The sequence below is a fragment of the Mya arenaria genome, chromosome 9 (assembly GCF_026914265.1).
Source record: "Mya arenaria isolate MELC-2E11 chromosome 9, ASM2691426v1".
NCBI lineage: Eukaryota > Metazoa > Mollusca > Bivalvia > Myida > Myidae > Mya > Mya arenaria.
This window is the reverse complement of record NC_069130.1, coordinates 49,656,262-49,680,465: the sequence shown is the minus strand read 5'-3', so window position 1 is coordinate 49,680,465 and position 24,204 is coordinate 49,656,262. Positions and strand designations below refer to the sequence as shown.

Here is a 24,204-nt window from a genome sequence, read left to right as displayed (position 1 = left end):
CACTTCAAACTTCACATAGTTGTTCCAGACCATCACACAGTAAGGCTACATAACGCTATATTATCCTAAATACAAATTATGGCCCATGATTGACTAAGAAACTTGGATTAAAGTTATTTGGGCAAATTAGCATTTTCACTTATTACTCGAACAACCTTCATTCAATTCATTACAAACTAGTATTCCATACAGGTGATCAAATATAAATTAGAATTGATAACTACACACCACTCTAAATACAAATTACTAACTCAGATCGACTTATGTTAAAGTTCTAGTTGAGAATTTCACTTACAACTCCCATATCATTCTTAAAATTGACTACATTCTCCATAATATAGTTCACGGCTATCACATATTATTAGGTTACATAACTCCATATCATTATGAATACAAGTTATGGCCCTTGATCGACTTAAACAGTTTAGTTAATATCAAGGGCACCTTGTGTTTTTTAACTCAGATCTCCAATACCGTTCATTCAATGGACTTCATACTTAAAAAAGTTGGTCAGGGCCATGACATAATTAAGTTGGACAACTCTAAATGATACCAAATTATGGCCATATAGCCGTGATCGACATAGAAAGTTTTGTTTAAATGTAAGGTCTGTGGCAACTACGGGCTTTAAATTGAGTTATCCAATACCGTTCATTAAATGGACTTCATATTTCACACAATCAGGTTACATAACTCTATATTATCCTAAATACAAATTTTATGGCCCTCGATGGACATAAAATCATTTATTCAATGCATTCATTTCTAAGACAAATTGGCGTATAATTGAGTGCACTGTCTTCTTGTTTGTTTTCACCGCTTTGAGTGTTAATGTAAATGGAACAACATTCTTCTCATACATGATGTTGGGGACGTGAATCTCTAGTTATCAGTATTATTCCGCGTACAAGTTGGTCATTTGATTATAGAATATATCGGAAATTAATAAAGTGGCCTTTAACCTAAAACCTGCACAAATTTTGATACTGTACTTTTATCTCATGAATGCAACAAATAAATGTTTGCAGTACGTTAATTAGATATCCGAGTACCTTATTTAATAAGAATAAGTATAAACCACATGAAATTGTGTGAATATCGCTTTTTAATACAAAAAAGTCAACAAAGTACTTCAGATATTTGTTTTATATATTAAAACTATTAGCTACTTTCGATTAGCTACTTTCGACATAGATTTTGAAGCTAAATTATTTGTTAAAAAGCGTGCTTAACGTGCTGAGTCTACTTGAACTACTTCTTTAACTCGAATATTCGAAGAAAAGGGAGGGCTATACTAATCGCCCCGGCGCCGGCGTCCTCGTCCGGTTAAAGCTTAAAGGCAAGTTACTTATAACACCAATACCTTTCACTTCAAACTTCACATAGTTGTTCCAGACCATCACACAGTAAGGCTACATAACGCTATATTATCCTAAATACAAATTATGGCCCATGATTGACTAAGAAACTTGGATTAAAGTTATTTGGGCAAATTAGCATTTTCACTTATTACTCGAACAACCTTCATTCAATTCATTACAAACTAGTATTCCATACAGGTGATCAAATATAAATTAGAATTGATAACTACACACCACTCTAAATACAAATTACTAACTCAGATCGACTTATGTTAAAGTTCTAGTTGAGAATTTCACTTACAACTCCCATATCATTCTTAAAATTGACTACATTCTCCATAATATAGTTCACGGCTATCACATATTATTAGGTTACATAACTCCATATCATTATGAATACAAGTTATGGCCCTTGATCGACTTAAACAGTTTAGTTAATATCAAGGGCACCTTGTGTTTTTTAACTCAGATCTCCAATACCGTTCATTCAATGGACTTCATACTTAAAAAAGTTGGTCAGGGCCATGACATAATTAAGTTGGACAACTCTAAATGATACCAAATTATGGCCATATAGCCGTGATCGACATAGAAAGTTTTGTTTAAATGTAAGGTCTGTGGCAACTACGGGCTTTAAATTGAGTTATCCAATACCGTTCATTAAATGGAAATCATATTTCACACAATCAGGTTACATAACTCTATATTATCCTAAATACAAATTTTATGGCCCTCAATGGACATAAAATCATTTATTCAATGCATTCATTTCTAAGACAAATTGGCGTATAATTGAGTGCACTGTCTTCTTGTTTGTTTTCACCGCTTTGAGTGTTAATGTAAATGGAACAACATTCTTCTCATACATGATGTTGGGGACGTGAATCTCTAGTTATCAGTATTCTTCCGCGTACAAGTTGGTCATTTGATTATAGAATATATCGGAAATTAATAAAGTGGCCTTTAACCTAAAACCTGCACAAATTTTGATACTGTACTTTTATCTCACGAATGCAACAAATAAATGTTTGCAGTACGTTAATTAGATATCCGAGTACCTTATTTAATAAGAATAAGTATAAACCACATGCAATTGTGTGAATATCGCTTTTTAATACAAAAAAGTCAACAAAGTACTTCAGATATTTGTTTTATATATTAAAACTATTAGCTACTTTCGATTAGCTACTTTCGACATAGATTTTGAAGCTAAATTATTTGTTAAAAAGCGTGCTTAACGTGCTGAGTCTACTTGAACTACTTCTTTAACTCGAATATTCGAAGAAAAGGGAGGGCTATACTAATCGCCCCGGCGCCGGCGTCCTCGTCCGGTTAAAGCTTAAAGGCAAGTTACTTATAACACCAATACCTTTCACTTCAAACTTCACATAGTTGTTCCAGACCATCACACAGTAAGGCTACATAACGCTATATTATCCTAAATACAAATTATGGCCCATGATTGACTAAGAAACTTGGATTAAAGTTATTTGGGCAAATTAGCATTTTCACTTATTACTCGAACAACCTTCATTCAATTCATTACAAACTAGTATTCCATACAGGTGATCAAATATAAATTAGAATTGATAACTACACACCACTCTAAATACAAATTACTAACTCAGATCGACTTATGTTAAAGTTCTAGTTGAGAATTTCACTTACAACTCCCATATCATTCTTAAAATTGACTACATTCTCCATAATATAGTTCACGGCTATCACATATTATTAGGTTACATAACTCCATATCATTATGAATACAAGTTATGGCCCTTGATCGACTTAAACAGTTTAGTTAATATCAAGGGCACCTTGTGTTTTTTAACTCAGATCTCCAATACCGTTCATTCAATGGACTTCATACTTAAAAAAGTTGGTCAGGGCCATGACATAATTAAGTTGGACAACTCTAAATGATACCAAATTATGGCCATATAGCCGTGATCGACATAGAAAGTTTTGTTTAAATGTAAGGTCTGTGGCAACTACGGGCTTTAAATTGAGTTATCCAATACCGTTCATTAAATGGACTTCATATTTCACACAATCAGGTTACATAACTCTATATTATCCTAAATACAAATTTTATGGCCCTCGATGGACATAAAATCATTTATTCAATGCATTCATTTCTAAGACAAATTGGCGTATAATTGAGTGCACTGTCTTCTTGTTTGTTTTCACCGCTTTGAGTGTTAATGTAAATGGAACAACATTCTTCTCATACATGATGTTGGGGACGTGAATCTCTAGTTATCAGTATTATTCCGCGTACAAGTTGGTCATTTGATTATAGAATATATCGGAAATTAATAAAGTGGCCTTTAACCTAAAACCTGCACAAATTTTGATACTGTACTTTTATCTCATGAATGCAACAAATAAATGTTTGCAGTACGTTAATTAGATATCCGAGTACCTTATTTAATAAGAATAAGTATAAACCACATGAAATTGTGTGAATATCGCTTTTTAATACAAAAAAGTCAACAAAGTACTTCAGATATTTGTTTTATATTACACACTTCAGATATTTGTATCACAATTACGTTTTCATTACACATCCACATGTATATAAATATTTAAGAACAACAGGAAAATATCACTAAAGTCACTTAAATAACGAGGCACACACAGACAACATTGAAATCCACAGAAGAAACATTTTGGTCAGCCCTTCCTGTGATGCGGAGGATAAAAGAGGACCGTTACAAAAGTCGTTGCCTTTCCCAGTACACAGAGTTATACACACAATATCGCTTGTTCCTTTATACACACACGTAGTCTGGTTGTCGCCTAAGATTCGGTTCTCAAATTGAACATTGAGCGAATCGTCGAAGAAGTTTTTGCCATCACTGCAGTCACGTATAAAGCTCCGAGTCGTACCTGTAATTAAAAAAAAATAAACCGATTTTTTTCATTAGATAACACAACTTATCAACCGCAATTTCTATAAATAAACGTGCTTTATCTTTAAAAATATGCGAATTGGTACATTTAGGGAAGCAGATCAAATTGCATATCAAACACTATGGAATAAGTTGGCAATGACGCAAGTAAAAAAAACCCTTAAAACTTTGTTTTTCATTTGATTACAAAACTTACAAATCGCAATTACTATCAATAAACGTTTATAAATCTTTAAAAAAGTGAGAATTGTTTCATGTAGGGTAACAAATCAAATAGCATATCAAACGCTATGGAATAAGTTGGCAACGACGAAATTAAACAAAACATAAAACTTTTTTTTCATTTGATAACAAAGCGTACCAATCGCAGTTAATATAAATAAACGTACTTCCTCTTAAAAATGCAATTTTGTACATATAGGATAATAAATTAATAGGCACATCAAAGACTTTGGAACAGGTTGGCAGCTTAATTGATAACGACGCAATTCAATAATGTCTGGCTATATAGCTAGTTTTTATAGCGACGTGGTAGTGTCCGCCTGCAGAGCGAGAGGTGCCCATAGTAATTGGTGCAGTCTGTTACAATGATAGAGCTGAAAGAATTATTCTGTGTGAAACTTTGGTATAAACGTATAATCTATCTAGCGTTAGTCCATAGTCCTAAAAGACCAATGCGAGGGAAGGTCCAGGGACACTTCAAAGACTAACTGTGTATTGGATCGTTTCATTTGAGGAATCCAATACGCAACTATGTGTATTTCGGATGTCAGGTGATCTCATATTTTTGACATTTTAGGTATCATTTGAAAGTTTTCTAAGAGCAGGAAAGAAATACATAGTTGATATAAAGATCAAATTACAAACTGAAATAATTTTATGTAAAATGTTCTTTTGGGAATTGTTTTATATCGTAGAAATGAAATTATAGTTGAGTCATACTGTGGAAAAAATGTGCACATTGGGTTAGAATTTTGAAACTTGATATACATGCAAAATGTGAATACGATTTAAAAAAAGGTCAGGTCCCACTCAGAATTCATCCAATATGGCCGCCAAAATACAAGATGGCCGCCAATACCTTTCAAATGACACAAATGTGAATACGATTTAAAAAAAAGCTCAGGTCTCACTCAGAATTCATCCAATATGGCCGCCAAAATACAAGATGGCCGCCAATACCTTTCAAATGACACAAATGTGAATACGATTTTAAAAAAAGCTCAGGTCTCACTCAGAATTCATCCAATATGGCCGCCAAAATACAAGATGGCCGCCAATACCTTTCAAATGACACCAACATTATATGGGGTAACCAGGCATCAAAATGTAACATTATCGCCAATAACTCAATACATGTATTGACAAGCTTATTTAAAAATCGGACACCTGAATGGCACTAAGATCGAATGCCAGTGCAACATGTAATAAAAACAGACACACAATACAACAACTGCGAGTTCGGACTTCCTATGGGAATCAACAAAACCTTACCCCTTGATTTTGTTTCGAAGATGCCACAGTATATCTCCTCCTCCGGCTTATCCGCGTACCCGGTACAGTTCTTCACGTACTTTTCAGATTTGAATTGGCCTTCCGCTAAAATGCATCAATATTAGATACAGTTAAAATACGTATTTCCATAAAGTCGTGATTTTCTATACAAATACAAGACAATGAGAACAATAAGCGCCACAAGTTACAGGCTGACAATATTCTACATTAAAAATCAATAGCATCTAAGTAAAGAATTGCTCATTCAAATCCCAATAACGCTCTTAAAAGACTAGGCTTCAATTATTACCAGGCTATAATTTTTTGAAGTGTTAAAGGAACACTGGTCTTGCCGTCACCCTGTGCATGCATGCAAGCCATTTGGTTGGATTTTGTAATGAGAGTTTAAACTATTGACTACTTCAACCCCAGTGAATGCTATCACGAAGATCGGATGCTGCTTGGTCCAACTTTAAACACCACACAGTGGGAGCAGGGCAACGGGGCAGATGGGGCATGGTTAGTTTGACCAGGGCTGGAGGGGACAACATGAGCAGATTTGACAATGTTTGGTCACGGCTAAAAAAAAGGACAGCGGGAAGATATGAAGCATATTTAGTTTGACCAAGTCTTGACGGGACATCGGAAGCAGATGGGACATAGCTAGTTTGAACACAGCTGGTGAGACATCGGGAGCAGATGGGACATAGCTAGTTTGACCACGGCTGGAGGCGGCAAAGGGGAGCAAACGGAACATAGTTTTACCACGGCTGGAGGCGTAAAGGGGAGCAGATGGAACATAGTTTGACAACGGCTGGAGGCGGCAAGGGGAGCAGATGGAACATAGTTTGACCACGGCTGGAGGCGGCGTGGGGAGCAAATGGGGCATAGCTAGTTTGACCACGGCTGGAGACGGCAAGGGGAGCAGGTGATGCATAGCTAGTTTGACCACGGCTGGAGGTGGCAAGGGGAGCAGATGATATATAGCTAGTTTGACCACGGCTGAAGGCGGCAGCAGATGGGGCATACCTAGTTTGACCACGGCTGGAGGCGGCAAGGGGAGAAGATGGGGCATAGCTAGTTTGACCACGGTTGGAGGTGGCAAGGGGAGCAGATGGGGCAAAGCTAGTTTGACCACGGCTGGAGGCGGCAATGGGTGCAGATGGGGCAGTTAGTTTGACCACGGCTTGAGGCGGCAAGGGGAGAAGATGGGACATACCTAGTTTGACCACGGCTGGAGAGGTCAACGGGGGCAGATGTAACATAGCTAGTTTGACCACGGCTGGAGAGGACAACGGGGGCAGATGTAACATAGACAGTTTGGCCACGGCTGGAGGAGTAGGACTCGAGAATACTAGAAATTTACATACAATATCACTTAATGTTGTTTTTGTACAGAAGTTAAATGGTTACGCTAGCTGCAAGATCAAATGTAGAGTACAGAAACATAGTTGGGCATGTCCTGCCCTTGATAGAACTAGTTTTTTTATGTAATAATTGGAAAATATTTATAGTCACTCATGAACAAATTGTATGACAAATTATATATTCTTAGATTACTGTTTAAATGGTATACTTAAACCAGGCAACAAATGTGTTGAATTTTAAAAGCATTAGCCATTCAATCTCTGTGAGTCCTGACGAGGGAATGAGAGTAGGAAGAGTAAATGTGATATTACAATTGTATTTCTTCCTGTAGAACTTCAAGGTCCGCATCCAGGCCTGGCACTGGTTCTTCCCACTTTCGTTACTCGTATCCTCACAGAAATAACACATGAGGCCTGTGGGTAGGAAATTGATCAATACAAAAACTGAATTCTACTTTTTATTATACATCTTTAAGCTGCACTCTCACAAATTGACCATTTTGACAACTTTTCATTTTTTTCTTGAATTGAACCAATTTCTGTACAAATTTCTGGAAACAAGCGATTTATTACTGGTGACAAAGTATCAGATCGAAGAGTTTAACATTTATTTAAAAAATGAAGATTTATGGCTAAACGCGTTACTAACGCTTTAAGAAAATTGTGTTTTTTTGGCATGAATGTAAGTAAAACTGCGATCTTATATCATGCAGTCTTACATCACTGGTGTTCATACCTTTACGCAAAAATTGGCTTATTCCAAGACAAAAATAAAATTAAAAAAATGTGTCAAAACGACCCATCTGTTAGATTTGGCTTTCAAGTATATCGCCGATGAACTATAGTAGGTCGTATTTGTATATAACTACATTTACTGTGTTATCACTCGCAGTATCTCAATATAATAAATCTACATATAAATATATAAAACATACTTTTTACAATTTATCATTTAACATTTAAATGAGTGTACACAATCATCTACATGACATTTTAACTTATCACACCAGGTGATCATGGAATTACTAAACTAGTGTCGAACATATTTAAGAAAACTAAAATAAAAACTTACCATCGCAATTGTCCGCAAAATAAAGGACGACTAAAAGTCCAGCAATAATCGCCTTAATTTTCATTTTCAAATTTATTTCGTCTCATAAAAATATCTACGCCATTTTGAAACTTGGGAACTTCCTTTATTCACCAATAATTATTCTGTGTAACCCGATGATTATAAGTGTACATTCAGGTATTTGAAAGCCACCGGTTGGTTTGAAGCGCAGTGTTCCATTCAACTCATTCAATTCAACCCGGTAGTTTTAAAAACTCGCAGAGCGTGACAACCACAGCTAAAGTCTGTTTCAGTGTTTAATATACTTCGATTTTAATATATTATTGATATGAAAATGTCAATGATATATCTTCTCTCTTTGAAACAAATAATAATAATAATAATAATAATAATAATAATAATAATAATAATAATAATAATAATAATAATTATAATACTAATAAAAGTAATAATAATAATAATAATAATAATATTAATAATAATAATAATAATAATAATAATTATAATAAAAAAATTATAATAGTAATAATAATAATAATAATAATAATAATAATAATAATAATAATATATAATAATAATAATAATAATAATAATAATAATAATAATAATAATAATAATAATATAATAATAATAATAATAATAATAATAATAATAATAATAATAATAATAATAATAAATTGATAATAATAATAATAATAATAATAATAATAATAATAATAATAATAATAATAATAATATGATAAATTTAAAATACACTTATTACTTACATTGTATAGACAGTGCGATATTACGCATTTTAAATCAAATATTAATTAGGTAAAATTTCTCGTTAACTATTATATAAATTAATGAAAGATTTAGCCATGGTTAAAGATTGTTAATAAGAAGTAACAAAAATAAATGGTTTGATACGACGCCGGTCAACATTAAATTGTTTAAATGCGTAATAACTGGGCCAGCCATTATATATACCGCTTCAACTGATTAAAATCAATAACGGCTTCTGAATTACTGAAATAAATTTATTGGGTATCTTGAGAAATACTGCCTTCTCATTGGACAAAATATAATGTTGACCACTTATACACTGTTAAAACAATTGTAAAATAGATACATATCACATAATGCTGATGCAAAATATCACTACAATAGCATATATATGATCTTTCGTTGAATTAAATTTTCTAGCAAGACCTCTCACCTAAAACGTAATTACTGTTTCATATTCTTCAGCATTACAAATTTCTTTCGTTCTGTCGGAAAATAGCTCATTGAGCTAATGTTTCTTGTTATCATATACCCGACTTTAAATAAAGTACTTGTATCTCGTGTATCTTGACCATGGCTGGAGTGGACAAATTCTTGACCATGGTTGGAGTGGACAAATTCTTGACCATGGCTGGAGTGGACAAATTCTTGACCATGGTTGAAGTGGACAAATTATTGACCATGGCTGGAGTGGACAAATTATTGACCATTGCTAGAGGGTGACAACTTCTTCGCATGTAAATCAACCTCGTTCAACTTTGCAACCACTTAACTCATATTGATTCGACAATTCATCAACCACGTAACTATGGAATACTTTTAGCGGGCACATTCCATCTACTAGATCCGATTCACAAAATGGGATCCTTCTAGTCGTGTCAACGCCGTTGTATATAAATTTCAGCATAAACAGATGAGTTTTGGTTGCCTCCAGCGCTTCGATGACCAGTCTTGAAGCATACGGTGGAAATCGACCATTGTGAATACCTAGTACTTGCAGCAAAGGTGCTAAGGTGACATCATGACCGGAATATAACACAAACCGTACATCTAACCTTCCTTGTGACACAAGAATAAGTCGTTGAGCTATCTCTAACAGTACGGGATACATTAATATATTAGCATATTCAATACTCTTTGACTCGACATCAGCTTGTAAGATGTTTTCTGTTTCTGTAACTTCTTTCCATATTGAGTTTATAAGAGGTCCAGAAACGCAATGTTCTTGTTTGAGACCAGAGCAATACTTAGGGAGATTGTGGCAATATGCAGGTGTCAATATATCGCCAATAGCTGATAACCATGGGAGAGCTAAATAGTCTATCGCCAATACATTAGCCACTCGCCGCTTCACCATCCGATGGCTTTCTCTATTACTAGAAATAAGACTGGAAAATCGACCCAGTCTGTTTCTCAAAGTCTGCACCCTCCGACAGGAACACATCCCCGGTGAAAGAGGGTTAGATGAACAAAATTCTAAACTCTGTGAATACTGAATACCTAAAATAGAAACATTGTATTGTGGGAGAAATCCGTAGAGGAAAGCATTAGCACTTTGGTACGTTCTTGAATACGCCGTGCTTTTTACAATAACCTGACTGGAATAGTTTTCTTTCAAACTAATCAGCCCATGCCGAGCAATATATTTCTTAAACAGATGTTGTCCATTGCGGATATGTTGCAAAGCTCCTCGGCTGGTCAGCTCTGAGGGACCACATTTGGCCTTGTTGGGATACAGTGACCAGTTGTTAAAATGACTCCTTGAACGCTGCGTCCCCGCCATCTTATCCATGTACTGCGGGAAATATCTGATCTTCGGATCTGAACCGTTGTACCATGACGCAAAGTGACAACTGTATCTGCTGGTTGGGAATCCCGACAGTGCGTGCAGGGAGGTTCTATCACCATGTCGGGTGAAAACGTGAACCAATCGTAATTTATAGCCTTCCGGAACTGCTCCTGTAAAAGATCTTATTACAATAATGTCCTCATACGGGCTAAAAAATTACTTGGGATGACATGTATTTTAGTCGAGTGTCTGTTACAATAAATTATGTGTTTATGATGATGAACTATTTTGTAAAGTAAATTAATATCTAAACAAATACTAATCGTTGGAAGATGTTACTCTCATCTGCTATGCATTGGCGAACTGCTCTTTATATCTAACAGATAGAAAGCGATACGAGTGAAACTACAGGGACAAGGATGAACACAGCACTACAGGAACGAACCCACTTGCCAAACATCAGCTATATTACAGGGACGAGCCCACCACCCAAACTATAGGGGTGAACCCACTAGCCAAACACCAGCTTTACAACAGGGACGAGCCCAGCACCCAAACTACAGGGGTGAACCCACTAGCCAAACACCAGCTTCACTACAGGGACGAGCCCAGCTCCCAAACTATAGGGGTGAACCCAGCAGCCAAACATCAGCTATACTACAGGGACGAGCCCAGCACCCAAACTAAAGGGGTGAACCCAGCACCCAAACTACAGGGACGAACCCACTAGCCAAACACCAGCTATACTACAGGGACGAGCCCAGCACCCAAACTATAGGGATGAACCCAGCAGCCAAACATCAGTTATACTAAAGGGACGAGCCCAGCACCCAAACTATAGGGATGAACCCAGCAGCCAAACATCAGTTATACTATAGGGACGAGCCCAGCACCCAAACTATAGGGATGAACCCAGCAGCCAAACATCAGTTATACTACAGGGACGAGCCCAGCACCCAAACTATAGGGATGAACCCAGCACCCAAACTATAGGGGTGAACCCACTAGCCAAACACCAGCTATACTAAAGGGACGAGCCCAGCACCCAAACTATAGGGATGAACCCAGCAGCCAAACACCAGCTATACTACAGGGACGATCCCAGCACCCAAACTATAGGGATTAACCTAGCAGCCAAACACCAGCTATACTAAAGGGACGAGCCCAGCACCCAAACTATAGGGGTGAACCCACTAGCCAAACACCAGCTATACTACAGGGACGAGCCCAGCACCCAAACTATATGGAGGAACACACTAGCCAAACACCAGCTATACTACAGGGACGAGCACAGCACCCAAACTAAAGTGGTGAACCCAGCACCCAAACTACAGGGACGAACCCACTATCCAAACATCAGCTATACTACAGGGACGAGCCCAGCAACTAAACTATAGGGGTCAACTCAGCAGCCAAACACCAGCTATACTACAGGGACGAGCCCAGCACCCAAACTACAGGGGAGAACCCAGCAACCAAACATGAGCTTTCCTACAGGGACGAGCCCAATACCCAAACTATAGGAGCGAAACCAGCAGCCAAACATCAGCTATACTACAGGGACGAGCCCAGCACCCAAACTATAGGGACGAACCCCACTAGCAAAACATCAGCCAACTGCAGGGACAAACCCAGCAGCCAAACATGAGCTTAACTACAGGGACGAACCCAGCAGCTAAACATGAGCTAAACTACAGGGACGAGCCCAGCAGCTAAACATGAGCTAAACTACAGGGACGAGCCCAGCAGCTAAACATGAGCTAAACTACAGGGACGAACCCAGCAGCTAAACATGAGCTAAACTACAGGGACGAGCCCAGCAGCTAAACATGAGCTAAACTACAGGGACGAACCCAGCAGCTAAACATGAGCTAAACTACACGGACGAGCCCAGCAGCCAAACATGAGCTAAACTACAGGGACGAACCCAGCAGCCAAACATGAGCTAAACTACAGGGACGAACCCAGCAGCTAAACATGAGCTAAACTACAGGGACGAACCCAGCAGCCAAACATGAGCTAAACTACACGGACGAACCCAGCAGCCAAACATGAGCTAAACTACAGGGACGAACCCAGCAGCCAAACATGAGCTAAACTACAGGGACGAGCCCAGCAGCCAAACATGAGCTAAACTACAGGGACGCACCCAGCAGCCAAACATGAGCTAAACTACAGGGACGAACCCAGCAGCTAAACATGAGCTAAACTACAGGGACGCACCCAGCAGCCAAACATGAGCTAAACTACAGGGACGCACCCAGCAGCCAAACATGAGCTAAACTACAGGGACGCACCCAGCAGCCAAACATGAGCTAAACTACAGGGACGAACCCAGCAGCCAAACATGAGCTAAACTACAGGGACGAACCCAGCAGCCAAACATGAGCTAAACTACAGGGACGAAGCCAGCAGCCAAACATGAGCTAAACTACAGGGACGAGCCCAGCAGCCAAACATGAGCTAAACTACAGGGACGAGCCCAGCAGCTAATCATCTAGGCACATTCACAAGTTTATACTTATTTAAGCTCGATGGTGACGAAAGCTTATGTAGAAACAAGTACTGGTTCAATTTTGTGAGACCGTGATAGGGTAGCCACTGGTGGGGATCAAACCCACAACCTCTTTAGTTAGTGGCAAACAAATATACCACTAAACCACTCTCGTGCGTTTTTCAGCTTTTAAATACACGGTTACAATCTTGTTATCAGTATTAATATTTTCCATAAATGCATAATTTAGTTCGTAGTTAAAGATGTATCACTCATATTTATGTTTGTTATACATGTATATGAATTGACTTTTAAACTCACTCTCACAGATTGAACGTTTCGACAATTTGTTTTATTTTTTGTCTTGGAACGAGCCATTTTTGGCGAAAATCCATGGAAACCAGTCATATAGGACTGCTCACAAAAAAAACTAGATCACAGATTTTTATATTTAAGTTCAAAAATAAATTTTCAACCCGAAATATGAAAATCTGCGATCTGATCTTTTGTCAGCAATCTTTTATCATTGGTTTGCAGATATTTACGCAAAGATTTGCTCTTTCCAAGACAAAAAAATAAAAAAAAGTTGTAAAAATGGTATGTGAGAGTGCAGCTTTAAACATGAGTGGCACTTTAAGAGGCACACGGTTTAGGCATAACACTACAGTGTGTGTATACCACGTGATAAATTGCGTCATAAATGCTGCGTTTGAAGGCAATATGTTGATTTGAAAAAAGACTTTAAACAAAGATTACTTCATTATTTCTTCACCATTTTAAATGAAACACAGCGCAGTCTATGCCTCTTAAGGAGCCCTGCCTTCGGTCTTTTACCAGAGATTGATTGAGAGTTTAGTTTCTTAAAACACTTTAACAAACCGTTTCACAATACGGTTGTCTGACGGAGCACTGTCAAAACATCAATTTGGAAACAGGTTTGTCGAAGTGTTTGATGAAACTAATCACCTTGTCAAACTCCGGTAATAAAACGAAGGCGTAGCTTTTGAAGCAGCATAGACTGCCATTTGTTTCATTTGAAATGGTTTTGTAAAAGAAAAGTTATCTTTGATTTAAGTCTTCATTTTTCAGCAAAATGTTGCCTCCCGACGTAGCATTTATGACGTAATTTATCACGTGGTATACACACACTGCATAACACTAGCAGACACTGAAACTGTGGAATACCTTCGTCTCCAGTAAGCGGCTTAAATGGGGAGTTGCAGTAATCCTCGATGTATTCAACGTCACCACTGCTGGCATTCTCATACGTTCCTTCATCTTGCATAGTATGTACATTGGGTCTTGTTTTCTCCGTGTCGACGTACATCACGGGCCCATCGTGTTCACTATGTCTATGAAATAACGGCCCGAGTGCGAATAATGCTAAAAGAAAGAAAAATAAAACACATGCAAAGTGAGTCACTCAAAGAGACAATGTTGGTGACTTTTTTAAAATCATATGGGTCAATCTATCAATCTTTATGAATCAACACCGACTTGCCGCAGACAATTGCCTGCAGTGGATTGTTTATTCAGATTATTAGAACAGAACAGAACGGAACAGAATATTTATTGTTAACTTAAATATAAACAGTTCATCGTTATTACAATAACATAAACATTAGTGTCTTTCGGGTAGTCTGCACATTCAGGTGATTTTATTGGTTACAACCTATTATAGTATAAGTACATGTATTGACCAATCAGTAAACATCTGGGCTAACTTTGACCCAACCTTCTAACTAATCAGTTTTACACAATTTTACTCAGTACATTATATGTCGTTCTTACGCGCTTCAACTCGCGTGCCGTGGGGGAGTACATTATATGTCGTTCATACGTGCTTCAACTTGCGTGTCGTGGAGGAGTACATTATATGTCGTTCATACGCGCTTCAACTCGCGTGTCGTGGAGGAGTACATTATATGTCGCTCATACGCGCTTCAACTCGCGTGTCGTGGAGGAGTACACTATATGTCGTTCATACGATGTCGTTCATACGCGCTTCAACTCGCGTGTCGTGGAGGAGTACAATATATGTCATTCATACGCGTTTCAACTCGCGTGTCGTGGAGGAGTACATTATATGTCGTTCATACGCGCTTCAACTCGCGTGTCGTGGAGGAGTACATTATATGTCGTTCATACGCGCTTCAACTCGCGTGTCGTGGAGGAGTACATTATATGTCGTTCATACGCGCTTCAACTCGCGTGTCGTGGAGGAGTACATTATATGTCGTTCATACGCGCTTCAACTTGCCTGTCGTGGAGGAGTACATTATATGTCGTTCATACGCGCTTCAACTCGCGTGTCGTGGAGGAGTACATTAAATGTCGTTCATACGCACTTCAACTTGCGTGTCGTGGAGGAGTACATTATATGTCGCTCATACATGCTTCAACTCGCGTGTCGTGGAGGAGTACACTATATGTCGTTCATACGCGCTTCAACTCGCGTGTCGTGGAGGAGTACATTATATGTCGTTCATACGTGCTTCAACTCGCGTGTCGTGGAGGAGTACATTATATGTCGTTCATACGTGCTTCAACTCGCGTGTCGTGGAGGAGTACGTTATATGTCGTTCATACGCGCTTCACAATATATGTCGTTCATACGCGCTTCAACTCGCGTGTCGTGGAGGAGTACAATATATGTCGTTCATACGTGCTTCAACACGCGTGTCGTGGAGGAGTACATTATATGTCGTTCATACGCGCTTCAACTCGCGTGTCGTGGAGGAGTACAATATATGTCGTTTATACGCGCTTCAACTCGCGTGTCGTGGAGGAGTACATTATATGTCGTTCATACGCGCTTCAACTCGCGTGTCGTGGAGGAGAACAATATATGTCGTTCATACGTGCTTCAACTCGCGTGTCGTGGAGGAGTACAATATATGTCGTTCATACGCGCTTCAACTCGCGTGTCGTGGAGGAGTACATTATATGTCGTTCATACGCGCTTCAACTCGCGTATCGTGGAGGAGTACATCATATGTCGTTCTTACGCGCTTCAACTCGCGTGTCGTGGAGGAGTACATTATATGTCGTTCATACGCGCTTCAACTCGCGTGTCATGGAGGAGAACAATATATGTCGTTCATACGCGCTTCAACTCGCGTGTCGTGGAGGAGTACATTATATGTCGTTCATACGCGCTTCAACTCGCGTGTCGTGGAGGAGTACATTATATGTCGTTCATACGTGCTTCAACTCGCGTGTCGTGGAGGAGTACAATATATGTCGTTCATACGTGCTTCAAATCGCGTGTCGTGGAGGAGTACAATATATGTCGTTCATACGCGCTTCAAAGCTTCAACTCGCGTGTCGTAGAGGAGTACATACATTATATGTCCTTCATACGCGCTTCAACTCGCGGGTCGTGGAGGAGTACGTTATATGTCGCTCATACGCGCTTCAACTCGCGGGTCGTGGAGGAGTACGTTATATGTCGCTCATACGCGCTTCAACTCGCGTGTCGTGGAGGAGTACGTTATATGTCGTTCATACGCGCTTCAACTCGCGTGTCGTGGAGGAGTACAAAATATATCGTTCATACGCGCTTCAACTCGCGTGTCGTGGAGGAGTACATTATATGTCGTTCATACGCGCTTCAACTCGCGTGTTATGGAGGAGTACAATATATGTCGTTCATACGCGCTTCAACTCGCGTGTCGTGGAGGAGTACATTTTATGTCGTTCATACGCGCTTCAACTCGCGTGTCGTGGAGGAGTACATTATATGTCGTTCATACGCGCTTCAACTCGTGTGTCGTGGAGGAGTACAATATATGTCGTTCATACGCGCTTCAACTCGCGTGTCGTGGAGGAGTACATTATATGTCGTTCATACGCGCTTCAACTCGCGTGTCGTGGATGAGTACAATATATGTCGCTCATACGCGCTTCAACTCGCGTGTCGTGGAGGAGTACATTATATGTCGCTCATACGCGCTTCAACTCGCGTGTCGTGGAGGAGTACATTATATGTCGCTCATACGCGCTTCAACTCGCGTGTCGTGGAGGAGTACATTATATGTCGCTCATACGCGCTTCAACTCGCGTGTCGTGGAGGAGAACAATATATGTCGCTCATACACGCTTCAACTCGCGTGTCGTGGAGGAGTACATTATATGTCGGTCATACGCGCTTCAACTCGCGTGTCGTTGAGGAGTACATTATGTGTCGTTCATACGCGCTTCAACTCGCGTGTCGTGGAGGAGTACATTATGTGTCGTTCATACGCGCTTCAACTCGCGTGTCGTGGAGGAGTACATTATGTGTCGTTCATACGCGCTTCAACTCGCGTGTCGTGGAGGAGTAAATTATGTGTCGTTCATACGCGCTTCAACTCGCGTGTCGTGGAGGAGTACAATATATGTCGCTCATACGCGCTTCAACTCGCGTGTCGTGGAGGAGTACAATATATGTCGCTCATACGCGCTTTAACTCGCGTGTCGTGGAGGAGTACATTATATGTCGCTCATACGCGCTTCAACTCGCGTGTCGTGGAGGAGTACATTATATGTCGCTCATACGCGCTTCAACTCGCGTGTCGTGGAGGAGAACACTATATGTCGTTCATACGATGTCGTTCATACGCGCTTCAACTTGCGTGTCGTGGAGGAGTACAATATATGTCATTCATACGCGTTTCAACTCGCGTGTCGTGGAGGAGTACATTATATGTCGCTCATACGTGCTTCAACTCGCGTGTCGTGGAGGAGTACATTATATGTCGCTCATACGCGCTTCAACTCGCGTGTCGTGGAGGAGTACATTATATGTCGCTCATACGCGCTTCAACTCGCGTGTCGTGGAGGAGTACATTATATGTCGCTCATACGCGCTTCAACTCGCGTGTCGTGGAGGAGTACATTATATATCGCTCATACGCGCTTCAACTCGCGTGTCGTGGAGGAGTACATTATATGTCGCTCATACGCGCTTCAACTCGCGTGTCGTGGAGGAGTACATTATATGTCGCTCATACGCGCTTCAACTCGCGTGTCGTGGAGGAGTACATTATATGTCGCTCATACGCGCTTCAACTCGCGTGTCGTGGAGGAGTACATTATATGTCGCTCATACGCGCTTCAACTCGCGTGTCGTGGAGGAGTACATTATATGTCGCTCATACGCGCTTCAACTCGCGTGTCGTGGAGGAGTACATTATATGTCGCTCATACGCGCTTCAACTCGCGTGTCGTGGAGGAGTACATTATATGTCGCTCATACGCGCTTCAACTCGCGTGTCGTGGAGGAGTACATTATATGTCGCTCATACGCGCTTCAACTCGCGTGTCGTGGAGGAGTACATTATATGTCGCTCATACACGCTTCAACTCGCGTGTCGTGGAGGAGTACATTATATGTCGCTCATACGCGCTTCAACTCGCGTGTCGTGGAGGAGTACATTATATGTCGCTCATACGCGCTTCAACTCGCGTGTCGTGGAGGAGTACATTATATGTCGCTCATACGCGCTTCAACTCGCGTGTCGTGGAGGAGTACATTATATGTCGCTCATACGCGCTTCAACTCGCGTGTCGTGGAGGAGTACAATATATGTCGTTCATACGCGCTTCAACTCGCGTGTCGTGGAGGAGTACATTATATGTCGTTCATACGCGCTTCAACTCGCGTGTCGTAGAGGTAAGGCCAGAAGCCCAAGGTAAAATATTGTTCTATCTGTTAAAGGGGCTACACCAGATGATACAATTGCAAGAAAAAAGGAAATATTTCAAAAATTTAAATAGAATTGACATCGTTGTGAACAACGCATTGAATCTTACTTACATGTATATCACATCGCTTACAACACATGTGTCTAACGCAGTGTTTGCGTATTTGTCCAATTCAAAATTTACTGGGGTTGTCTAACACGTTATCCAAGTTTATTTAAAACGAAGCGTCGGTATATGTGTCAGTACTAATCACGTGACTTTCACATGCTAATTATACGTGTATTTACGAGCGTTTCGTAGAATAGCGAAGTAAAAATTGTCTAATGCGGTACTGGTTTATATTGATTGGTTTATGCACGAGATTTTCGTGCAGTATTATATTAGACAATTTGGTCATTCTACCTGACGATTGCATACCGTTCATATCGAATTTTCCAAGAAATATTTTATAAAATGTTATTGATTTTTCTTATGTGAAATTGATCATGTTTATTTGTTGAAATTATTTTTCATTGGTTTTGTTAAGATATTCAGTAGATGAGGCCCGACATTGTGACTCGTAACCTTTCACCGGCAGAAAGGGACAAATGGGTACACGTTTCCAGAGCGAATTTTTTCATTATGTTTTTATCTCTGGTTTTTCGTGGGCGATTCGAGTCACAGCTGAATATCATTTTGTAGGGTACTGTAACTGGCTCTGTATGTCTCCTGAATACTGTTATATTCATATTCATTGTATATGGTACCATGCCGGCTAAGTTTACAATTACACGTCTGGTAAAGCAATTTGCTTGTTGTTTTTCTATGAAAAGTTATATATATTAAGTTAAGCTTAGACACATTTTAAACTGCATGAGGACTCATTTTGCGTCTATTTTAAACAGGTTAACTCAGTTCAGACAGCGATAAAATATTCTTTTAATCATGTAAAATGATATATTATCGGACACATACTAGAAAGTTCTGGGCTTATCTTATGGAAATAATGTATTTGCCGAATTTGGGACCATCTGGTGTCTACTCCCTTTAACACCACGATATGTCGTCACCCTACCACACTACATCATTAGAAGCATGGACATAATGACCAAATTACGTAAAATATTCGTTTCTGGATAGGCATAATGTATCAAATATGTATGACTTGGTGCATTTGGGACAATAATTTACTTCTAGACACTTACCAACGAAACCCAGCAAGATAACAATGATGATTATTTTCAGGACAAATCGTTTTCGTCTGATCATTGTCTTGAGGATTCCAGTCTGTGTGAGTGAGTGGCCACATCTGTCTGCAAACCTGGAAAAAAGAAACCATGACAATGAAACACAATTTGCCAGATACTTAACGACGTGTCATTCGATACCATTCAAAATACATATACAATATTACTAGCAATGCAAATATTCGATATTTGATGTATACCACCGTGCAATTATCATATGTATCTAAAGGTCTGGTTTTAAGAATGTCTTACTTGTAAATCACCAGCTATTCAACCCCGGTCAAAAATGGAGTCAAATTTTTAGTGTGTTATGTATTGACAATGATCATTATAAGGGCTGGGCTCAAAGAAAAGAGACTGCACCGGCTATGCTTTGACTGCTTTGACAATAATCATTGATATGAGTTTTGATACCTGATGAATGACTCCAGAAGGCAATACATAATTAGGACCAATAAACATCCGTGTGTTTACCCCAGTTCTGTTAATACTTTTGTTTAGTGCCGGGGGGGGGGGGGGGGGGGGGGGGGGGGGGGGGGGGGTCTCAATCATAGAAGAGTCTCACCGGACCTTTTACTTCTCGAGTGAGTTTCAAGTGAAAAACAGTTTGTTTTGGGAATGCTGAGATTCCAGTGCAAAAAAAGTAGAGTTTTGGGCTGTTGAGTTTCCAGTATCATACAGTTTGATCGAGCGCTGCCGAGTTTCCAGTGTAATACCGAAGGGTTTATGGCTGCCGAGTTTCCAGTGTAATACCGAAGGGTTTATGGCTGCCGAGTTTCCAGTGTAATACCGAAGGGTTTGGGGCTGCCGAGTTTCCAGTGTAATACCGAAGGGTTTATGGCTGCCGAGTTTCCAGTGTAATACCGAAGGGTTTATGGCTGCCGAGTTTCCAGTGCATTACCGAAGGTTTAGGGCTGCCGAGTTTCCAGTGCATTACCGAAGGGTTTGGGGCTGCCGAGTTTCAAGTGTAATACCGAGGATTTAGGGCTGCTGATTTTCCAGTACATGACAGTAGGGTTTGGGGCTGCTAAGTTTCCAGTGCAAAGCAGTAGAGTTTGGGGCCGCTGCGTTTCCATTGCAAAACAGTAGGGTTTGGGGCTGCTGAGTTTCCATTGCAATACAGTAGGGTTTGGGGCTGCTGAGTTTCCAGAACAATGCAGTAGGGTTTGGGGGCTGAGTTTTCAGAACAATACAGTAGGGTATGGGGCGGCTGAGTTTCCAGAACAATACAGTAGGGTATGGGGCGGCTGGGTTTCCAGAACAATACAGTAGGGTATGAGGTTGCTGAGTTTCCAGAACAATACAGTAGGGTTTGGGGCTGCTGAGTTTCCAGAACAATACAGTAGGGTATGAGGCTGCTGAGTTTCCAGAACAATACAGTTGGGTTTGGGGCTGCTGAGTTTCCAGAACAATACAGTAGGGTATGAGGTTGCTGAGTTTCCAGAACAATACAGTAGGGTTTGGGGCTGCTGAGTTTCCAGAACAATACAGTAGGGTATGAGGTTGCTGAGTTTCCAATGCAATACAGTATGGTTATAGCTGCTGATCTTCTAGTGCAATATAGTTCGTTTGGGGCTGCTAGTTTCTAATGCAATGCATTAAATTTCAGTCTGCTTATTTTACAGTGTTACAGTGGGTTTCAGGTTGCTAATTGTCCAGTGTTGTTTATGCTACTTGGTTTCCAGTGTATACAGAATGTGTTGGGCTGCTAATTTGCCAGTGTAATTCAGAAGGGTTCGACCTGCTTATTGTCCAGCTTAATATAGCTTTCGGGTTGCTGAGTTTCCAGTGTAATACAGTTTTCGGGTTGCTGAGTTTCCAGTGTAATACAGCTTTCGGGTTGCTGAGTTTCCAGTGTAATACAGTTTTCGGGTTGCTGAGTTTCCAGTGTAATACAGTTTTCGGGTTGCTGAGTTTCCAGTGTAATACAGCTTTCGGGTTGCTGAGTTTCCAGTGTAACACAGTAGGTTTGCTGATTTCAGTTTTATACAGTAGGTTTGGCTGTTTTTTAATGTAGTTCAGTAGTTTTGTTGATTTCCAGTGTAATTCAATAGGTTTGCTGGTTTTCTAGTGTGATTCAGTAGCGGTTGAGTTTCCAGTGTAAAACAGTTGGTTTGGTCATATTCCAATCCAATACAGCTTACGGGTCGCTGAGTTTCCAATCCAATACAGTAGGTTTTGTGCAGCTCTGCATCGAATAAAATGTAGTTTTGGGGCTGTCGAGATTCCAGTGTTATATAGGTTTTAGGCTTCTCAGTTTCCAGTGTTATACAGCTTTCGGGTTGCTGAGTTTCCAGTGTTATACAGCTTTCGGGTTGCTGAGTTTCCAGTGTTATACAGTTTTCGGGTTGCTGAGTTTCCAGTGTAATACAGCTTTCGGGTTGCTGAGTTTCCAGTGTAATACAGCTTTCGGGTTGCTGAGTTTCCAGTGTAATACAGTTTTCGGGTTGCTGAGTTTCCAGTGTAATACAGTTTTCGGGTTGCTGAGTTTCCAGTGTAATACAGCTTTCGGGTTGCTGAGTTTCCAGTGTAACACAGTAGGTTTGCTGATTTCAGTTTTATACAGTAGGTTTGGCTGTTTTTTAATGTAGTTCAGTAGTTTTGTTGATTTCCAGTGTAATTCAATAGGTTTGCTGGTTTTCTAGTGTGATTCAGTAGTGGTTGAGTTTCCAGTGTAAAACAGTTGGTTTGGTTATATTCCAGTCCAATACAGCTTACGGGTCGCTGAGTTTCCAATCCAATACAGTAGGTTTTGTGCAGCTCTGCATCGAATAAAATGTAGTTTTTGGGCTGTCGAGATTCCAGTGTTATATAGGTTTTTGGCTTCTCAGTTTCCAGTGTTATACAGCTTTCGGGTTGCTGAGTTTCCAGTGTTATACAGCTTTCGGGTTGCTGAGTTTCCAGTGTAATACAGTTTTCGGGTTGCTGAGTTTCCAGTGTAATACAGCTTTCGGGTTGCTGAGTTTCCAGTGTAATACAGTTTTCGGGTTGCTGAGTTTCCAGTGTAATACAGCTTTCGGGTTGCTGAGTTTCCAGTGTAATACAGCTTTGGGGTTGCTGAGTTTCCAATGTAATACAGTTTTCGGGTTGCTGAGTTTCCAGTGTAATACAGCTTTCGGGTTGCTGAGTTTCCAGTGTAATACAGCTTTGGGGTTGCTGAGTTTCCAATGTAATACAGCTTTCGGGTTGCTGAGTTTCCAGTGTAATACAGCTTTCGGGTTGCTGAGTTTCCAGTGTAATACAGCTTTGGGGTTGTTGAGTTTCCAGTGTAATACAGTTTTTGGGCTGCTGAGTTTCCAATGTAACAAAGTAAGTTTTGCGCGGCTTAGCTTCTAATGTAAAACACGTTTTGAGCTGCTGTAGTACATTAGGTTCATAAAATTATTCCTTTACCTTATATTTTTCTTTAAGTCTTTATTTGGTCCTGTGCATGATTTAGGTTCCATTTGCTTACCTTGTGTGGGTAAATGTCCATAAATGCTTCACGATTCCCAATCAACATATACGGATTTGTTCGAATAAATCACATTTTTATATTCAATAATTAACCAATGCAAACACTATGGTATGGTATGGTATAGAACACAAATTACTCTAATTTTGTAATGATATATACAATACAGAAATAGTGACGATTTTTTCATTAACATGATTCAAACTGATTAAAATCTATTCCCCATATTTTGTAGTTCATAACTTGAAATATAACTCCCAGTATAATTACATTATATGTCAACTATTACATCCCAGGTGAACAGAAACATTTATCCTTAAACTTAAAAGGAAACTACCTGTATAAATAAACCATTGTAAACAAACTACACACTTCGAGCCGGTTAAATCCATTACTCTTGAGCATCTGTGCTTATAGCTTGATGAATTAAACAAAGGAAAGCTATATAACAACCATCATGTTATCATTTAACCTCACGAGATATAGCAAATGCTTTACCATTAGAGAATACCTTAACGAGAATGCACATGTACATTGTAAGCTGCTACATAAATGACACTTGCGTTGTAACACCTG

At 39.7% G+C, this 24,204-nt stretch overlaps 2 protein-coding genes across 5 annotated transcripts; both read right to left on the bottom strand.

Annotated features, from left to right (window-relative positions):
* Window positions 1–3,865: 3,865 nt before the first annotated feature.
* On the bottom strand, window positions 3,866–8,423 carry LOC128245429 (uncharacterized). Its single transcript, XM_052963566.1, has 4 exons — window positions 8,210–8,423; window positions 7,450–7,551; window positions 5,771–5,875; window positions 3,866–4,253 (listed from the first exon to the last, which is right to left on the bottom strand). Exons 1-4 carry the CDS (start codon window positions 8,271–8,273, stop codon window positions 3,979–3,981), a joined length of 546 nt encoding a protein of 181 aa, XP_052819526.1. The 5' UTR covers window positions 8,274–8,423; the 3' UTR covers window positions 3,866–3,978.
* A 1,134-nt stretch (window positions 8,424–9,557) lies between these two features.
* Window positions 9,558–24,145, bottom strand: LOC128202970 (2-phosphoxylose phosphatase 1-like). Of its 4 annotated transcripts, none has more exons than XM_052904184.1 (4): window positions 24,127–24,145; window positions 20,133–20,248; window positions 14,446–14,643; window positions 9,558–10,936 (listed from the first exon to the last, which is right to left on the bottom strand). In XM_052904184.1, exons 2-4 carry the CDS (start codon window positions 20,194–20,196, stop codon window positions 9,720–9,722), a joined length of 1,479 nt encoding a protein of 492 aa, XP_052760144.1. In that variant the 5' UTR covers window positions 20,197–20,248; window positions 24,127–24,145; the 3' UTR covers window positions 9,558–9,719. The 4 variants fall into 4 exon arrangements, with proteins under 4 accessions (XP_052760144.1, XP_052760141.1, XP_052760140.1 ...); XM_052904181.1 differs by having other exon boundaries at window positions 24,001–24,134; XM_052904180.1 differs by lacking the exon at window positions 24,127–24,145 and adding an exon at window positions 23,966–24,116.
* Window positions 24,146–24,204: the final 59 nt, after the last annotated feature.